At 37.5% G+C, this 17,048-nt stretch overlaps 1 protein-coding gene across 5 annotated transcripts in view; it reads left to right on the forward strand.

Annotated features, from left to right (window-relative positions):
• LOC115217328 (epidermal growth factor receptor kinase substrate 8) overlaps positions 1-17,048 on the forward strand; it is a 191,568-nt gene that overhangs the window by 144,860 nt on the left and 29,660 nt on the right. For all 5 annotated transcript variants that reach the window (XM_036507451.1, XM_029786983.2, XM_029786984.2 and 2 more), the window contains 4 exons: positions 4,325-4,371; positions 7,142-7,246; positions 13,027-13,102; positions 16,484-16,597. In XM_036507451.1, the coding sequence (XP_036363344.1) occupies positions 4,325-4,371; positions 7,142-7,246; positions 13,027-13,102; positions 16,484-16,597 (342 nt within the window). The remainder of the gene's footprint in view (positions 1-4,324; positions 4,372-7,141; positions 7,247-13,026; positions 13,103-16,483; positions 16,598-17,048) is intronic.

Here is a 17,048-nt window from a genome sequence, read left to right on the forward strand (position 1 = left end):
TGTAATATCAAAGGCATCATAACAATATGTTATGAGGATGCATGTATATATGCATGGATAAACAATCTTGTATACATACCTACATATCGTCATAATTGTATATATGTATTTATAAATATATATATATATATATATATATATATATATATATATATATATATCATGGATTAACGTCCGTTTTCCATGCTGGCATGGGTTGGATGGTTTAACTGAGCTCTGGAGAGCCAGCGTCTGCACTAGGCGCTCCATTCTGGTCTGGCAGAGTTTCTACAGCTGAATGCTCTTTCTAATGCCAACCACTCCGAGAGCATAGTGGATGCTTTTTACATACCACTGGCACAGGAGCCAATGAGTGGAAACTCACATCGCCCTACATCGGTTGGTACTTTTTACGTTCCACCGGCACACATACAGTTAAATATATGTCTGGTCATAGAGTGACAAATGGTTTTGCATCCATGAGGTGCTCAACTTTATAGACAATTTGTCAGACTCTAATGGTGGAGACTGATGGGTCATCTATAAAGCTACGCACTTTATGAATGTGAAACTGCGTGTAAATACATTACTGCTTTGTCTTTTAGAGTGTACTTCTTTTTCAGACAAATGAACCACTGATGATACGCATACATATATATGAACATGTCTAGATGTGTAACTATATGCATGAGTATACATACATAAAATATACAAATCTGCACATACTTATGTACATACACACGTACATATATGCTCGTAAATATGTCCTCATGCATGCATGTATAATACATTCATGTATGTATATGTGTGTTTATATATATATATATATTATATATATATATATATAAAGTTAATCCAAACAAGAAAAACAAAAACAAAAAAGACAACAACGCAAAAGGTGGAACAATTAAAGTATTATTAGGCACTCAGGAAAAAAGGGAAGAAGGAGGGTATGACGTTTCGAGCGGAGCTCTTTGTCGGAAACATAAGAGAAAGAAAGATCCCGAGGTGGGAGGACGGAGGGAAAAAAAAACGCGAGTGGTATATATATATATATATATATATATATATCCATGCAAATGAAGTGGAGTTGGATAAAGATGGCAGTATGCTGCTATTGGAATGGAAGCTGGGATTTGATCAACCCCAACTAGGTCAACTGAGTGAGGGTGGTCTGACATTGAAAGACTTGAAACCCTTGAGATCCCAGAAACATCTCTGATGATGCATCCCAAGGCATTCATAAGATATATCTTGGAGCATAAATATATATATCTTGTCGGTAATACATATATCCGAAAAAGAAGCACACTCTAAATTATAGGGCAGTATATTATATAAAGTTATAGAGCAGTATATTATATAAATAAAGGGGTGTACTGAGAAAGTATTCTTAAAATGGCATGCTGATAAAATCCCATAAACCAGCCTTAGCTAACTTTATTTATATATACAGGGTGCAGTGAATGAATTGTCATATGAATTATGCAAAAATGAAAATAACATTGACATCTCATTTTAACAGATATATTTACCAAAATAACATAAAAATATCTTGAAATACTAAAGAGTAAATTCATTAAATAAAATTGCCATTAGCTTCAACCACAGCCTCCAGACGACTTCGGAATCTCCTGGAACTCTTTCGGATGGTCTCCCTGTTTAAGTTGGTGAATACTGTCATAATCCTTCCTTTCAGTTCATCTTTGGTGTTACAAGGAGTTTTGTTGGTCTTTTGCTCAACTGTGCCCCACACATATTAATCAAGGGGGTTGCAGTCTGGGGAGTCAGGTGGCCAGATGTTAATGGTGATGTGGTTGCAGAAATTGTCTGACAGCCATGACTGGGTTCTCCTGCTTGTGTGGCATGGTGCAGAGTCCTGTTGCCAGACATAGGGTCTTCCAGCAGCCATCCTCTTGAGCCAGGGCAGCACTACCCCCTCCAGGCACTTGATGCAGGCCTCTGTGTTGAGAGTGAGGTCATGTGGAAAGATGAATGGAGGCATAACAGCACCATCATTAGTGATCACTCCAAACACCATGATGTTGAGTGGATGTTTGATTTTTATCACTCTGGGTACATGTCCTCGGATTGCACTGTCCTCAGATTGACACCCAAAACTCTGAAATGTTCGTATTGGAGTTTCCAGCATGAATGCCAAGCAGTACAGCATTTCATTTCCAAATTTCTGGTAGGGTGAATTGCGTCATGGTGCTGTTTTTCTCACAGACAGTGCCCAACTGACCCTACTGTACTGTGTAATTGACAAAATCGAAACAAACAATGCACATGTGTGAAATTAAGAATATAAAAGGCAACAATTTACCCATTGCACTGCTCCTTGTGCTATTGATACTTCAGTTTTTTGCAAATCATCTTACAAAGTAAGGTTGATAATTCTAAGGTATAATGAAAGGAAGAGTGTCAACTGGGTTACCAAACATTGCAGTGTCAGTTTCTCTTGGTCTGAGAGGTAGTTGATGCAGGAAATTGTGCCATTATTTGGTTCATAGAATGTTAGAACATTACTAGACAGATATATCAATTTATTTGTGTATGTGTGTGCATGTGTGAATGTATGTTTAAGTATGTTCATATTTTATGGTTGTTGTAGATTGAGGAGGGTAATGTTGATGTTGACTGTCCTTGTTGATATTATGACTGAATGCAAGTGTTGTGACATCATATCATCATCGTTTAACATCCGTTCTCCATGCTAGCATGGGTCGGACGGTTCGACTGGGGATCTGGAAAGCCAGAAGGCTGCACCAGGCTCCAGTCTGATCTGACAGTGTTTCTACAGCTGGATGCCCTTCCTAATGCCAACCACTCCGTGAGTGTAGCGGGTGCTTTTTACGTGCCACCGGCACAGGTGCCAGACGAGGCTGGCAATGGCCACGATCGGATTGGTGCTTTTTACGTGCCAATGGCACGGAAGCTAGTCTAGGAGGCGCTGGCATCGGCCACGTTCGGATGGTGCTTTTACGTGACAATATCGTTGATATTGAAGTATAAATTTTTTTAAAGTAGGGTAATTATCAAAGCAGAGATGAGGCTATGGGCTGGTTGGGTTTGTCATAAAAGTATTATGGCCTTAGTTGACCAAAAAAAAAAAAAGATAAAAAACTGGTTTCAGTGAATAGATGTTTAGTTCTCTCCATACCCTCATGCATCTACAATATTCCCTCTAGCCACTTCAATTTATCTCACTATCAGTTGCTACAGTCACCATTTCTCCATCTCTATCCCCTCTGTACCACTTATATTCCCCCTCAGTGTTATTTCTGAGTAGGTCTCAATGCATTTTCAACATCATCTATTTTTCTCTCTCACTCTGACTGTCTCTCTCTCTCTCTCTCTAACTCACTCTTCTTCCTCTTCTTGACTGTTTAAGCATTCATTATGATCAACTTTGATGGTCTGAAAGACTCCACCATCTGCCTTTAGTTGAGTTCACACTGGAACTATTCAGCCGGGTCACCAATATGAAGGTACTTTAACACTTCCCTCCCACCAGCCTCATGGCTGCTGTAAAAGTTTGTGGATACTGATCTTCTCTCCTGACTTATTTAAAAAATTTCATAATTTCTTAAGTGTAGTCATCAGTGCCTATACACTATCTATGATGATCATGATGATGATGATGGGGGCAACCCATCAAATAAAAATTGGCCACATTGAATTGGGAAACAATGAATGCCTAGTTTTAACAATATTTTCTGTGTTCTGAAGGCAGTAATTTAAAAGAAATGATAATGTGCTTAAAAAGATGTGATGGTCACAGCTGGAATACATTTATAGTCTGTTTTTTTAAAGTAGGGTAATTATCAAAGCAGAGATGAGGCTATGGGCTGGTTGGGTTTGTCATAAAAGTATTATGGCCTTAGTTGACCAAAAAAAAAAAAAGATAAAAAACTGGTTTCAGTGAATAGATGTTTAGTTCTCTCCATACCCTCATGCATCTACAATATTCCCTCTAAAGGCTAAACAACACTTTGTTTTTCTCACTGGCCATTTTCTGCTGTCAGTACTGACCTGCTTATATTCGAGCCAAGCAATAGTTTTTAACTGTTTTTTTCTTCACTGATTATAACAGAATAAAAGTATATTTAATAAAATTATTTCAGTTTTCAAGCCTCTCAGTTCAAATCAGTATCAATTTTTCTTTATTCCTTGAGGTGGTTGATAAAAGATGTTACTAGAAACATACAAACTACTATAATGTAGGGAAAAAATTACTTTGTACTTAGCCTAAACGAATGGCTATTAGACTTTATTATCTATTGTTTTACTTTTATTTTATTTTAGTTTTATTTATATTTTGTTTTGTTTTATTTCTAACCAGATGGGACCCAACAGAGGACCAGTTCCACATCATCATGAACCTTACATGTAAGTTTTAGCCTTACTCTTTCCAAATTCTAGATTATTTTCAAAATCAGTTACATCATAAGCAAGCATTTCAATGAAAATATATTCATAAAGAAGGTTCCAAGTGACATTTTACAAAGTGGAACAAAACTACTTCAGGCCCAGGATGGGAAGGTACCTTCTGGAAGTTGAAGAGTTACTTTTTAATTTAGTCTGAAACAATTATTTTCTTGAGATAATCATTTTTCACAAATCAATATGATATCTTTTTGATTAGTTCTCTTTTATTTTAACTTTTTAACATTTGTAATAGCGATTCCAAATATTGTATCTGAAACAAGAGTGTGTTATGTGGGTATTGAGTGTGTATGTGTATATTTGTATGTATGTGTGTATATACATACATACACATATACATTATGGCTGCCCCCTTGTTATTGAGTATGGTCATTGCATGAAGCTTAACTGTTACTGGTGCTGTGATCGAATGTGACTTTTTAGCCCAGCTAAAGATCTACAATGTCTTGTACAAAATTGGCAACTAAAACCTTTACTCGTAATAGCCGGCTGTAGTTGTAACTGGGCTTCATGTACCTTTGCATGTCATATAAGTCCTTCTGCCAAATTACACTCTCTTCTAAATGCCCGACAGATATGATTAGTATGGTGTGTTACACCACCACCAGTGGCCAGGTTGTCACTCATATGTCTCGTTTTATGACTACGAAGATGACTCATGAGTCCGGCTTTACTGAGGCAGGGTCTTGCACAGACATTGCATGTCAGAATCAAAGGAAGGCCCTTCCCTTCTGGAAGTGTAACAGCGATGCCCTTCCTGACATCCCTCCTTACTTTCTCATGGGCAACTCGAGCTTTCTCAAACGTGGCTGTCCCCTCATGCACAATCCTTCTCCACCCTTGCGGTCAAAACTACTAAAATAAACAAATTGTACCGAATGCAAAACTTCAAAGCAAGTCATTTAAAAAAAGAATTTAGTTACATATCACCTGTGATTTCGCAATTAATGCAGAATATGCATTCTATGCTCATCAGTGCAACAAACTGAAGACATATAAGAAAAAACATAACATTACAAACCCGACAGCCAACCGTAGAATTCGTCGTAGCATGTACGAATGTTTATCTTTACATATCTATGAAAATGGCGGGCTTATTCGCAATGCATTTCGGTAACAAATTGCTTATTCAGAACAAAAATTCAGTATTGAACTATTCCGGTGAAAAATATAAATTTAAAATTGAGGATAAAATCTTTATAAGAAATGATCAGTAGTTAGCGTGAAAAACCTCGTAAGAGAAAAAATCCGTAACTTTTTCCACAACCCGACAGCCAACAGCTGTCGGGTTTGTAATGTTATGTTTTTTCTTATATGTCTTGAGTTTGTTGCACCGATAAGCATAGAATGCATATTCTGCATTAATTGCGAAATCACAGGTGATATGTAATTAAATTCTTTTTTTAAATGACTTGTTTTGAAGTTTTGCATTCGGTACAATTTGTTTATTTTAGTAGTTTTGACCACAAGGGCCCCTCCTAGTGTGTGGTATCTATGAATAATAGTACCCTCTATATAATATAAATAAATATTTTCGAAGTGGAAAAATTTACGGATTTTTTCTCTTACGAGGTTTTTCACGCTAACTACTGATAATTTCTTATAAAGATTTTATCCTCAATTTAAAAAAAAAAATATATATATATATATAGTCACACATAAAATGAGGATAAAAATCCTGTTAATGATTAATATTAGGTAGTCAGCATGGAATAAAAATTTATAAGCAATTTATATATTAAATTAATAATTAAATTATATATATATATAGATGATAAGAAAATGGAGGAAAAATGAGAAGTGTGTTGTTGATGCTAAAAAGCCATTATTTAATTAGTTAAGCAAGGTCAGGGTAAGAGTGAGTTTACAGCTATTTCTGTGTACCATGTTGAGGTAAATATGTATTTACCGTGTTGCAAATGGTAGACGTCATCAGAACGAAAAAAGCTGAGATAGACAAAAAGGAGAAGAGAGCAAAAGATAGAGGGAAAAATTGGGGAAAACAAAAACGTTCAATGATTCGAAAGTCTTACATTTTAGTTAGGTTCAAAGTTCATTAAATCCATTGTGAAGTAGATGAAGAACAGAGGTTGGTTGAATCTAAGGTCTCATAGTTAGTTATTAGCATGCCTTCCATGTGGAAGACATCTATCACTTAGAGGGTTTAAACATTTCTAACTTATACCTTACATAAATTATGTGTGTGTGTATATATATTATATCATCATCATCATTGTTTAACATCCGCTTTCCATGCTAGCATGGGTTGGACGGTTCAACTGAGGTCTGGCAAGCTTGAAGGCTGCACCAGGCCAGTCAGATCTGGCAGTGTTTCTACAGCTGGATGCCCTTCTGAAACTAGTGTGTGCATATATATCTACATCTACTATATATGTGTATGTGTGCACATATTTATTTATGTGTAAGTGCATATACATGTGTGTATGTATAGATATAAGTTTACAATATTACAGATATTGTATTTAAAGCTAGTATGTGTATGTATATGGACCTACAGATTGACAGACCCATCAACAGATGGACTTACTGAGGGACCAATGGATGGACTGGCAAACTAAGAATTTATGTGTACTTCTTTTTTATACTTACATATGCTCATGAATAATCAGAAAACCATCTTTAAATTTGAAATTGGCCTGTTTAATTAATTAATTTTATTTATTTATTGTTTACTGTTACCCTTTTGAAACAGGCCAGACAAAATAGGACCACCAAACCAAAGATTTAACAACGTACCATCTGTACCTGATAATAGTAACGAATTGTTTATGCATGGTCTGCGAGAAAGAGGTGTCAAGTAAGTACTAACTAGACATTATTCCTTTATTCTTCTTCTAATAGTTTCTGGCACAGGGCATATCTATGTAGATGCAAGCATATTTCTTTGGTTAAGTAGTTTGCTTCCCAACTGCTTGGTTTCACATGGTAGTCCTACTGCATGACACTTTTAAGCAGGTGTTGTCTACAATAATCCTGGCTCAACCAAGGCCTTGTGAGTGGATTTAGTTGATGGATATTGAAAGAAACTTGATGTGCATGTATATGTGTGTGTGTGTAAGTGATTTTATATTTCCCTTGTTTACATATTTTCATTTGCTGATTGCAAACAATGGTTTTACTCAAGGTGTTGCCCATTTCTAGTTCTTCATGCAAAAATGTCCAGGGTGTGCTTTTGTTTGTCGGATTGTGAGATCACTATCTCGCTTAGAAACAAGTAGGGTTGGTTACAGGAAAGGCATCCAACTATAGAAAACTGTGCCACAACATATGCAAGCATAGAATAGTAAGCATTAAAACATTGATGATGCATACATGCATGCATGCACACACACACACACACACACAGGCACAGGTATGGTATAGGTGCAAAAAAGGCTGTGTAATTAAGGAGCTTGCTTCCTAATCATGGGTTTTGTATTCAGTCCCTCTGTACAACATCTTAGGCAAATATCTTCTGACCAATAAAAGTCTTGTGAGTGGATTTGGTAACATATATATATATATATATGAATAATTGAAAATGAAGCTAATTGTATGATTGTATAGATAATGGATTGAATGATGACTGTGTGCAAGCAGCCATGCTACACAACAGTGAAACATGGGCTGTGACTGCTGAGGACATGCAAAGGCTTCAAAGAAATAAAGCTAGTATGCTTTACTGGATGTGCAGTGTCAGTGTGCATGTATGACAGTGTGTAAGCATCTTGAGAGAAAAATTGGGCATGAGGCATCAGATGTGGTGTGTAAAAGAGACAACTGTGCTGGGACAGTCACGTGATGCATATAGACGAGGACAGCTGCATAAAGGAGTGCCAATTTCTAATTGTGGCGGGAACATGTGAAAGAGGTTGGAAGACATGAAATGAAGTGGTGAAGCATGATCTTCTAATGATGGATCTCACAGAGGCAGTAACATGTGATTGAGACTAGCAACTTGCTGTGCTTGAGAAGACTCGTCAGGCCAGGTGAAATGGTAATTGTAGCCGGTGAGATGTAAAAGGCCTCCACTATGTACATACCTCATTGCTTTATAGTGCACTTATTTAACTGATCACTAAATGAGTGAAGGTAACAATAATAATAATAATAATAATGAAATTATTATATACAGTGCTCAGGTGCACCACAACTTGTCAAAAGTGCATATAAAGCATATGCAGTAATGTAAAAATGTCTGGAAAGTGAACAGTGTTTGAGTCAGATACATGCTTGCGTGTGTATGGAGGGGAGAAAATCAGGTTAGGATTTTGAGCTCAGAACATAGAGACTCAGCTAAATACTCCAAGATCTTTCTATTTGGCTTGTACATCTTCGTTTGATATCCATTTTCTCTTGCAAGCATATGTTGGACTGGGATGTCCAACTGGATGCTCTTGTGTATGTGTGAGAGAGAGTATCTATACACATGCATACAGTGACACAAAGACACACACTCACACGATAGATACAGGCATGCATAGACATTTCACTTACATATGCTCTACATGTGAACACACACACACCCACAGACACATGCACATGCACACACACACATGTGGAACAGGAGCTCCCAATAACTATTTATGTTAATAATGCTTTTAATTAAAATGTTTCTAAGGTAGCAGATTGACAGAGTTGTGGGAGTGTTGGATACAGTGTGTTGCACTATTTGTTCTGACTGTGCACTCTGAGTTCAAACCCTGCCAAGGTCAACTTTGCCTTTCATGCTTTCAAGGTAAAAGTACCAATCAAGAGACATGGTTTAATGGAAATATACAATACACACACTATATATGTACAATATCCTGCTCACTATAAAACAGTATCACACATACTATATACAACATTATGCACAATATAAAAGGCATCACCAGCTCTATATACAATATGACACTATATATGATATCATACACACTATACACAATAACATACTCTACATACAATATCACACGCACACACACACACTCTCTCTCTCTCTATGTACAACATGGTACGCTATATACAACACCATGTACTATATTTACAACATGATGCACTATATATATATACACAACATCACACATTATGTTGTATATTACACATTATATATACAATATCACACTTTCTGTACTAGTGCTTCTCAAAGTGGGCTGTGGAAAATTTTATATGAGTGCTAGTGACAAGGTACTATATGGTGATGGATGTATTTATATAATTCTTTTGCTTTTTTGGTCATTGTTTGCTATTTAAATATGAACTATTAAAAATAACATTTTAAATGTATTATGTTTTGGGATGGTCATTTATGTTTTCCTTGCTAAATAAACACACACACACTGTATGTCCTTTCTTCACTCATTTATTCTTATTTTATTTTATGTCCATTGTCTGGAAATCTTGTGTCACACATTTGTGACCTCTTCAGCAACCCAGAGGAAACGTGGATAGAAGAGTAGCTGAAAAGATCACAGATGTGTGATGAAAGATTTCCAGACAATTGACATAAGATAAAATAGGAACAATAATAAATGAATGAAGTATGAATATATATAGTGTGTGTTTATTTGGCAAAAAAAAACAAAACAAAAAAAAACCGACCATCCTGAAATATAACAATATCTGTTTCAGCACACAATTTCACATCAGGAATCTTGCAAAACAAATTCATAAACATAATTTTAAACGTAATTTTATAATGAACAGCCTGTTAGCCATAATGACAATAATGATAATAACAAGGAGAACATCAACAACAATAATAGAATTCAAAATGTGAATAACTAAATAAACAAAGCCAGAATATATATAATTTTTGTAAGTAAATTATAAGCGATAAACAAAAGTATTATTCAATTTGTGGGTTGTTCTATACATGCAATAAAGATGGCCAGTGCACCTACTGTATCAGGTAACATCCTGTCATTGTGTGTACATATATATATATATATATCATCATCATTTTTTAATGTCCGCTTTCCATGCTGGCATTAGTTGGACGGCTTTGACTGAGGATTGGTGAGCCAGAAGGCTGCACCAGGCTCAATCTGATCAGGCAAGGTTCCTGCAGCTGGATGCCCTTCCTAACACCAACCACTCTGAGAGTGTTGTGGGTGCTTTTATGTGCCACCAGCACGAGGGCCAGTCAGGTGGTTCTGGCAACAAACACGCTCAAAAGGTGTTTTCACGTGCTACCTGCACGGGAGCCAGTCCAGCGGCACTGGCAATGATCACGTTCAAATGTTGTTTTTCATGTGCCACTGGCACATGTGCTGGTAAGGTGACGCTGGCAACAATTACACTCGAATGGTGCTTTTTACATGCCATTGGCATGGGGGCCAATCTGTGGCCTTGGCAACAATCACGCTCGGATGTGCTTTTAATGTTCCACTGGCATGAGTGCCAATCAGGCGGTACTGTCATCAGCCACATCAGCGATTTGGATTTCATTTCACTTGCCTCAATAGGTCTCTTCGCAAGCAAAGTTTATTGTCCAGTGAATGAGGGGTACTCATCAGTGGGCTGGTTACACCCCACTTTCGGATGTGCTTTTACTGTTCCACTGGCACAATTGCCGATCAGGCAGTACTGTTATCGGCCATGTCAGTGAATTTGATTTGATTTCACTTGCCTCAATAGGTCTTCACAAGCAAAGTTTATTGTCCTGTGAATGAGGGGTATTCATAAGTGGCCTGGTTAAACCCACTGGCATAGGCCATGGGCTATGGTCTCACTTGGCTGTCAGGTCTTCTCAAGCACAGCATATTTCCAAAGTCATTGCCTCGGTAAGGCATAATGTTCAAAGGTCATGCTTCATCACCTCATCCCAGGTTTTCCTGGGTTTACATCTTCCACAGATTCCCTCAACTTCTACGGTGACACTTTTTCACACAGCTGTCCTCATTCATTCGCATCACATGACCATACCAGTGCTGTCATCTCTCTTGCACACCACATCTGATGCTTCTTAAAGCCAACTTTTCCCTCAGGGTGCTTACACTCTGTCCAATGGAGCATACTGGCTTCATTCCTTGCAAACCTCCACATATATATATATATATATATCATCATCATTTTTTAATGTCCGCTTTCCATGCTGGCATTAGTTGGACGGCTTTGACTGAGGATTGGTGAGCCAGAAGGCTGCACCAGGCTCAATCTGATCAGGCAAGGTTCCTGCAGCTGGATGCCCTTCCTAACACCAACCACTCTGAGAGTGTTGTGGGTGCTTTTATGTGCCACCAGCACGAGGGCCAGTCAGGTGGTTCTGGCAACAAACACGCTCAAAAGGTGTTTTCACGTGCTACCTGCACGGGAGCCAGTCCAGCGGCACTGGCAATGATCACGTTCAAATGTTGTTTTTCATGTGCCACTGGCACATGTGCTGGTAAGGTGACGCTGGCAACAATTACACTCGAATGGTGCTTTTTACATGCCATTGGCATGGGGGCCAATCTGTGGCCTTGGCAACAATCACGCTCGGATGTGCTTTTAATGTTCCACTGGCATGAGTGCCAATCAGGCGGTACTGTCATCAGCCACATCAGCGATTTGGATTTCATTTCACTTGCCTCAATAGGTCTCTTCGCAAGCAAAGTTTATTGTCCAGTGAATGAGGGGTACTCATCAGTGGGCTGGTTACACCCCACTTTCGGATGTGCTTTTACTGTTCCACTGGCACAATTGCCGATCAGGCAGTACTGTTATCGGCCATGTCAGTGAATTTGATTTGATTTCACTTGCCTCAATAGGTCTTCACAAGCAAAGTTTATTGTCCTGTGAATGAGGGGTATTCATAAGTGGCCTGGTTAAACCCACTGGCATAGGCCATGGGCTATGGTCTCACTTGGCCTGTCAGGTCTTCTCAAGCACAGCATATTTCCAAAGTCATTGCCTCGGTAAGGCATAATGTTCAAAGGTCATGCTTCATCACCTCATCCCAGGTTTTCCTGGGTTTACATCTTCCACAGATTCCCTCAACTTCTACGGTGACACTTTTTCACACAGCTGTCCTCATTCATTCGCATCACATGACCATACCAGTGCTGTCATCTCTCTTGCACACCACATCTGATGCTTCTTAAAGCCAACTTTTCCCTCAGGGTGCTTACACTCTGTCCAATGGAGCATACTGGCTTCATTCCTTGCAAACCTCCACATATATATATATATATATATATATATATAAATTTAATACAGATTTATCTAATCTGGTAGTAACCACAGAAAAGCTCCTTTAGTGGGACAGGCTACAAACCACACAATGGTTGTTTTCCTATGGATACCAACTGGTGAAATTTATTTCATACCTTCTGACTTTCTTTATATTCAATACATACATATGTACGTACGAATGTATGTATATATAGATTGTAGCAAGAGTAGATTGAAGAAATGTTAGTAAAAGGAAGGAACATTAGTTTGAAAAGCTTGAGAAGCCCTGCTCTATACAATATCACAAACATATATATATCGTTTACTCTACAGTATGACATGCACTGTCAAATCCTTAAAAACTGGGATTCCTTAGAATCATATCTTACCCCCACATGACCACTCAAGTAAGGAAGCCCACTTAGAATCTATTAAAATAAGACATGTTGAATTTTATTCTTGCAGATGTTGTGAGGCAACACATTATCGAGAGAAGAAAAATGGCAAGGAATTAACTGTTGTGAAAGGAGAAGTTCTTGAAGTAAGTATAAATTACATTTAGTCACATATATCTGATTAGCTGTTGATTAGTTTCCATTGAGAATGTCTTCACTTCATTAGATATGTATAATTTTTGTTTTTGTAATGGACATTTGGTGGAATTGATAATATAATGTATATCATCATCATTATTTAACATTCTTATTTCTTGCATTTACTGTTAGATTGATGTATTATTGTTATTGATGTTGGTGATGTTTAGCTCTTAGTCAATCTTGATTTAGCTTATTGGTAAATCTTGATTTGGCCCTTATTGGTAAAGATTGCCTTCGGTCATGAATGACCATGGGATTGTACTTAGAAGGTTCCCCTCTAAGGCACAAATCTGGTCAAGGTTGTTTTATGAATGACCAGCTGTCACCCATGTATATCAACCTCTCCTCTCCATGCTACTGATGTTATCCAAGAGAAAGGCAAAGGCCTATACAGGGATATCACAACTTGTTTCTACAGCTGAGTGAACTGGAGCAGCATGAAATAAAGTGTCTTGCCCAAGAACACAACACACAGCCCAGTCCAGGAATTAAACTTGCTACCTCATGATTGTGAGCCCAATGCTCTAACCACTGAGCCATGCGCCTTCAGTATGGTATTTATTAGATTGGTATTTGTTTTACTAATTTATTAATAGACAAAGTAGACCAAAGTTCACCATGGAATGAAAAGAAAGTAGACAAAAACACTCTAAGAGCCTTTACTGTTTGTATTGGCTCACTGCCACTTGAATTAATGAGAGAGGCTATATGTGGATGTTTGATGTGCTAAAAGCAGCAGTTAAATTTACCACATATTACACTTTAATATCTTGAAAAGGGAGCAACACATTGGATAGTGCAGTCCTTATTATCCAGTTCCTGAAAGAACAACATGATAATAACTTGAATATCTTCAATCAAAGGGTTTTCTTAATCAGGGCTGGCTTAGAGCTAAACAACAATGTACTGTCACTGAGAAAAGAATTTCAGGAAATAATATATAATTGAAAAATATAAGTTTGGAGATAAAGTACATCAACAACAAATAATTATATTCAAACTTTCACTTAGTGGGAGTAATTTTGTCAAACATCTTAGTTTATTGTACAATATTTCATTATAATGCTTTGTATGTATGTGCATGTATATCATCATCATTATTTAACATCCATTTTTCATGCTGGCATGGGTTGGATTGTTTAGCAGGATCTGTTTGGCTTCAGAGCTGCTTAGAGGTTATTTACATACGTATATGTATAGCTCCCCCTGCCCCACACACATAGGCACACACACACACATAGGCATGACCATGTGGTTAAGATGCTTGGTGCCTAACCATATGGTTTCAGGTTTTCCCTGTGCTGCATTGGGGCAAGTGACTAGTGAAGGGTCTCATGATTGGGTTTGGCAGACAAACTGAAAAGAAGTCCTTTATGTGTGTGTGTGTGTGTGTGTGTGTATATATATATATATATATTCGTCAGTATCAACACCAAGTAGTGCTTCGGCATAAGCAAACTTTAGGTTAGTTAAAATATGTTTGTGACAAATAGCATCCCACAAACACTGCAAAGCATCATGGTAGTACTCCTTGTTTACTGTCTGTCGAGGTGGAACATACTCTTGATAAACAATCCCCTTGTAGTCGAAGAAAACAGTCAACAGTGTCTTCACATTGCTTCAACTCATTCGTGCTTTCTTTGGTCTTGGGGTGGTTGAGGTCTTCCACTGTGAAGACTAACCCTTTGTTTTGGTACCATAACCATAGACCTATGATTCATTACTAGTTATGACTGTTTTGAAAAAGTTTTCATTGTTCTGCACGATAACTCATGGATGGTGATTTGAAGATCTCCCCTCACAGCTACATGTACATCTGCAATGTTTTTCTCAGTTCTGCTGTTTGTGGGTCTCTCAGAATGTTTGTCACTAGCAACATTTTTTCAGCCATCTTGGAAACGTCTGAACTACTCACACACTTGTGTACAGCTCATACATTCCTCTCCATACACTTTCTGCAACTTTGCATAGTCCTCTGAGAAGGTATCACCATCTTTTGGCAAAATTTGATGCAGATTCTCTGTTTAACATGGTCAATGCAGCAATCACATACTACACACGTTCCTTCCAAGCACTGCTGTAAAGAGCAGAAGTGAGCCAGAATGTTAAAATTTAGTGTGCATGCACAGCAGAGTTCAAGGTCAAACTGTGTCAAGTGGCTTCACTCTGCATGCTTTAGCTTTGTTACTAATGGCAACAATCCAGATACTTATTGATCAGACCATGTATTTCAACTTCTAAAGGATTCTCAAAGCGAGCAGCACTGGATAGATGTTTTTAAACATTTCATCATGGGAGAGAACATTTGCTCCACAGTAACTGCAGTGAATTTGTCTTTAGAAGTTGAAATATGTCACAATCATGTTTCCACTACCCAAAAGTTTGCATATATATATATATATATATATATATATATATATATATATTTAGGAGCTAACCTATTTGAGTCTGATGAGTCACCTATACTGCTAAGCACTTTATAGGTCACTGTATGAGATTGGCCATAAGTTTTAACTTCCTAAAAAATTATGTTACTGCTCTAATACTTTTAAGTGAATTTTATTTTGGATATATGAACTACTGATGATATATCATCATCATCGTTTAACGTCTGTTTTCCGCGCTAGCACAGATTGGACGGTTTGACCGGGGTCTGGGAAGCCAGGGGCTGCACCAGGCTCCAGTCTGATCTGGCAGTGTTTCTACAGCTGGATGCCCTTCCTAACGCCAACCACTCCGCGAGTGTAGTGGGTGCTTTTTATGTGCCACCGGCACAGGTGCCAGGGGAGTCTGGCATCGGCCACGTTCGGACGGTGCTTTTTATGTGCCACCGGCACAGAAGCCAGTCGAGGCGACGCTGGTATTAGCCATGTTCGGATAGTGCTTTTTATGTGCCACCGGCACAGACACCAGACGAGGCAGCGCTGGCATCGGCCACGTTCGGATGGTGCTTTTTATGTGCGGGGGTGGGGGTGTTTATGTCTACATTTGTCTTGGAATATGGTCATTTTAAATGTTCATTGATGTCATACAAGCAATGTATGTTTCCAGTCTTTCATGAAAAAAGACATGTCTGGCCAAGTAGTAGGGGGAATACTACTTTACTTGGAAACATGGGGTTTAGTGACAGGAAGGACATCTGGCTGTATCTACCTCAGCAAAGTTCATCTGGTTCATGCAAGCATGCAAAAGTGGTGATAAAAACAATGATTACACACACACACACACACACACACACACACAGACACACACACAAGCAAGAGACATATTACAAGTAACAATATTAAAGAATCTTGTTTATTTTCTTCTTTTAAACTTTGAAATAGATTTTGGATGATTCTAGAAACTGGTGGAAACTTAAGAACAGCAAAGGACAAGTTGGACATGCTCCATATACCATTTTAAGTCGACAAGTGCCAATGACCCCAATTGACAATGGAGTGAGTGCCTTCCATTACTAAATTCTTGCAGACCTGCCTGCTATACCATTTCCAATATTGTTGTCAAATATATTACAATTACTTGTCTTATTATAATTTTTTTTATTATATATTTAAGAAAAGTTCCACTTACATATATGTGTGTATATATTATGTGTGTGTGTATGTATATATATATATACACAGAAAAGTATATATATGTATATATATACACTCAAGTATATATATATATATATTAAATTAGAGATAAAACTAATAGTGGTTTTATCTCTAATTTAATATATATATTTATAATATAAAATTAGATTTAATCCTAAATCTAATTTTTCCCTGTAAGTTTGGATTTACTTCCTAATATTATTATTATTATTATTATTATTATATTATTATAATATATATATATATATTTAAGTAGGTGAATGAATTATCCTAGTATTGATAATTCGGTTAA

Source organism: Octopus sinensis, linkage group LG11 (assembly GCF_006345805.1).
Source record: "Octopus sinensis linkage group LG11, ASM634580v1, whole genome shotgun sequence".
NCBI classification, from domain to species: Eukaryota; Metazoa; Mollusca; class Cephalopoda; order Octopoda; family Octopodidae; genus Octopus; species Octopus sinensis.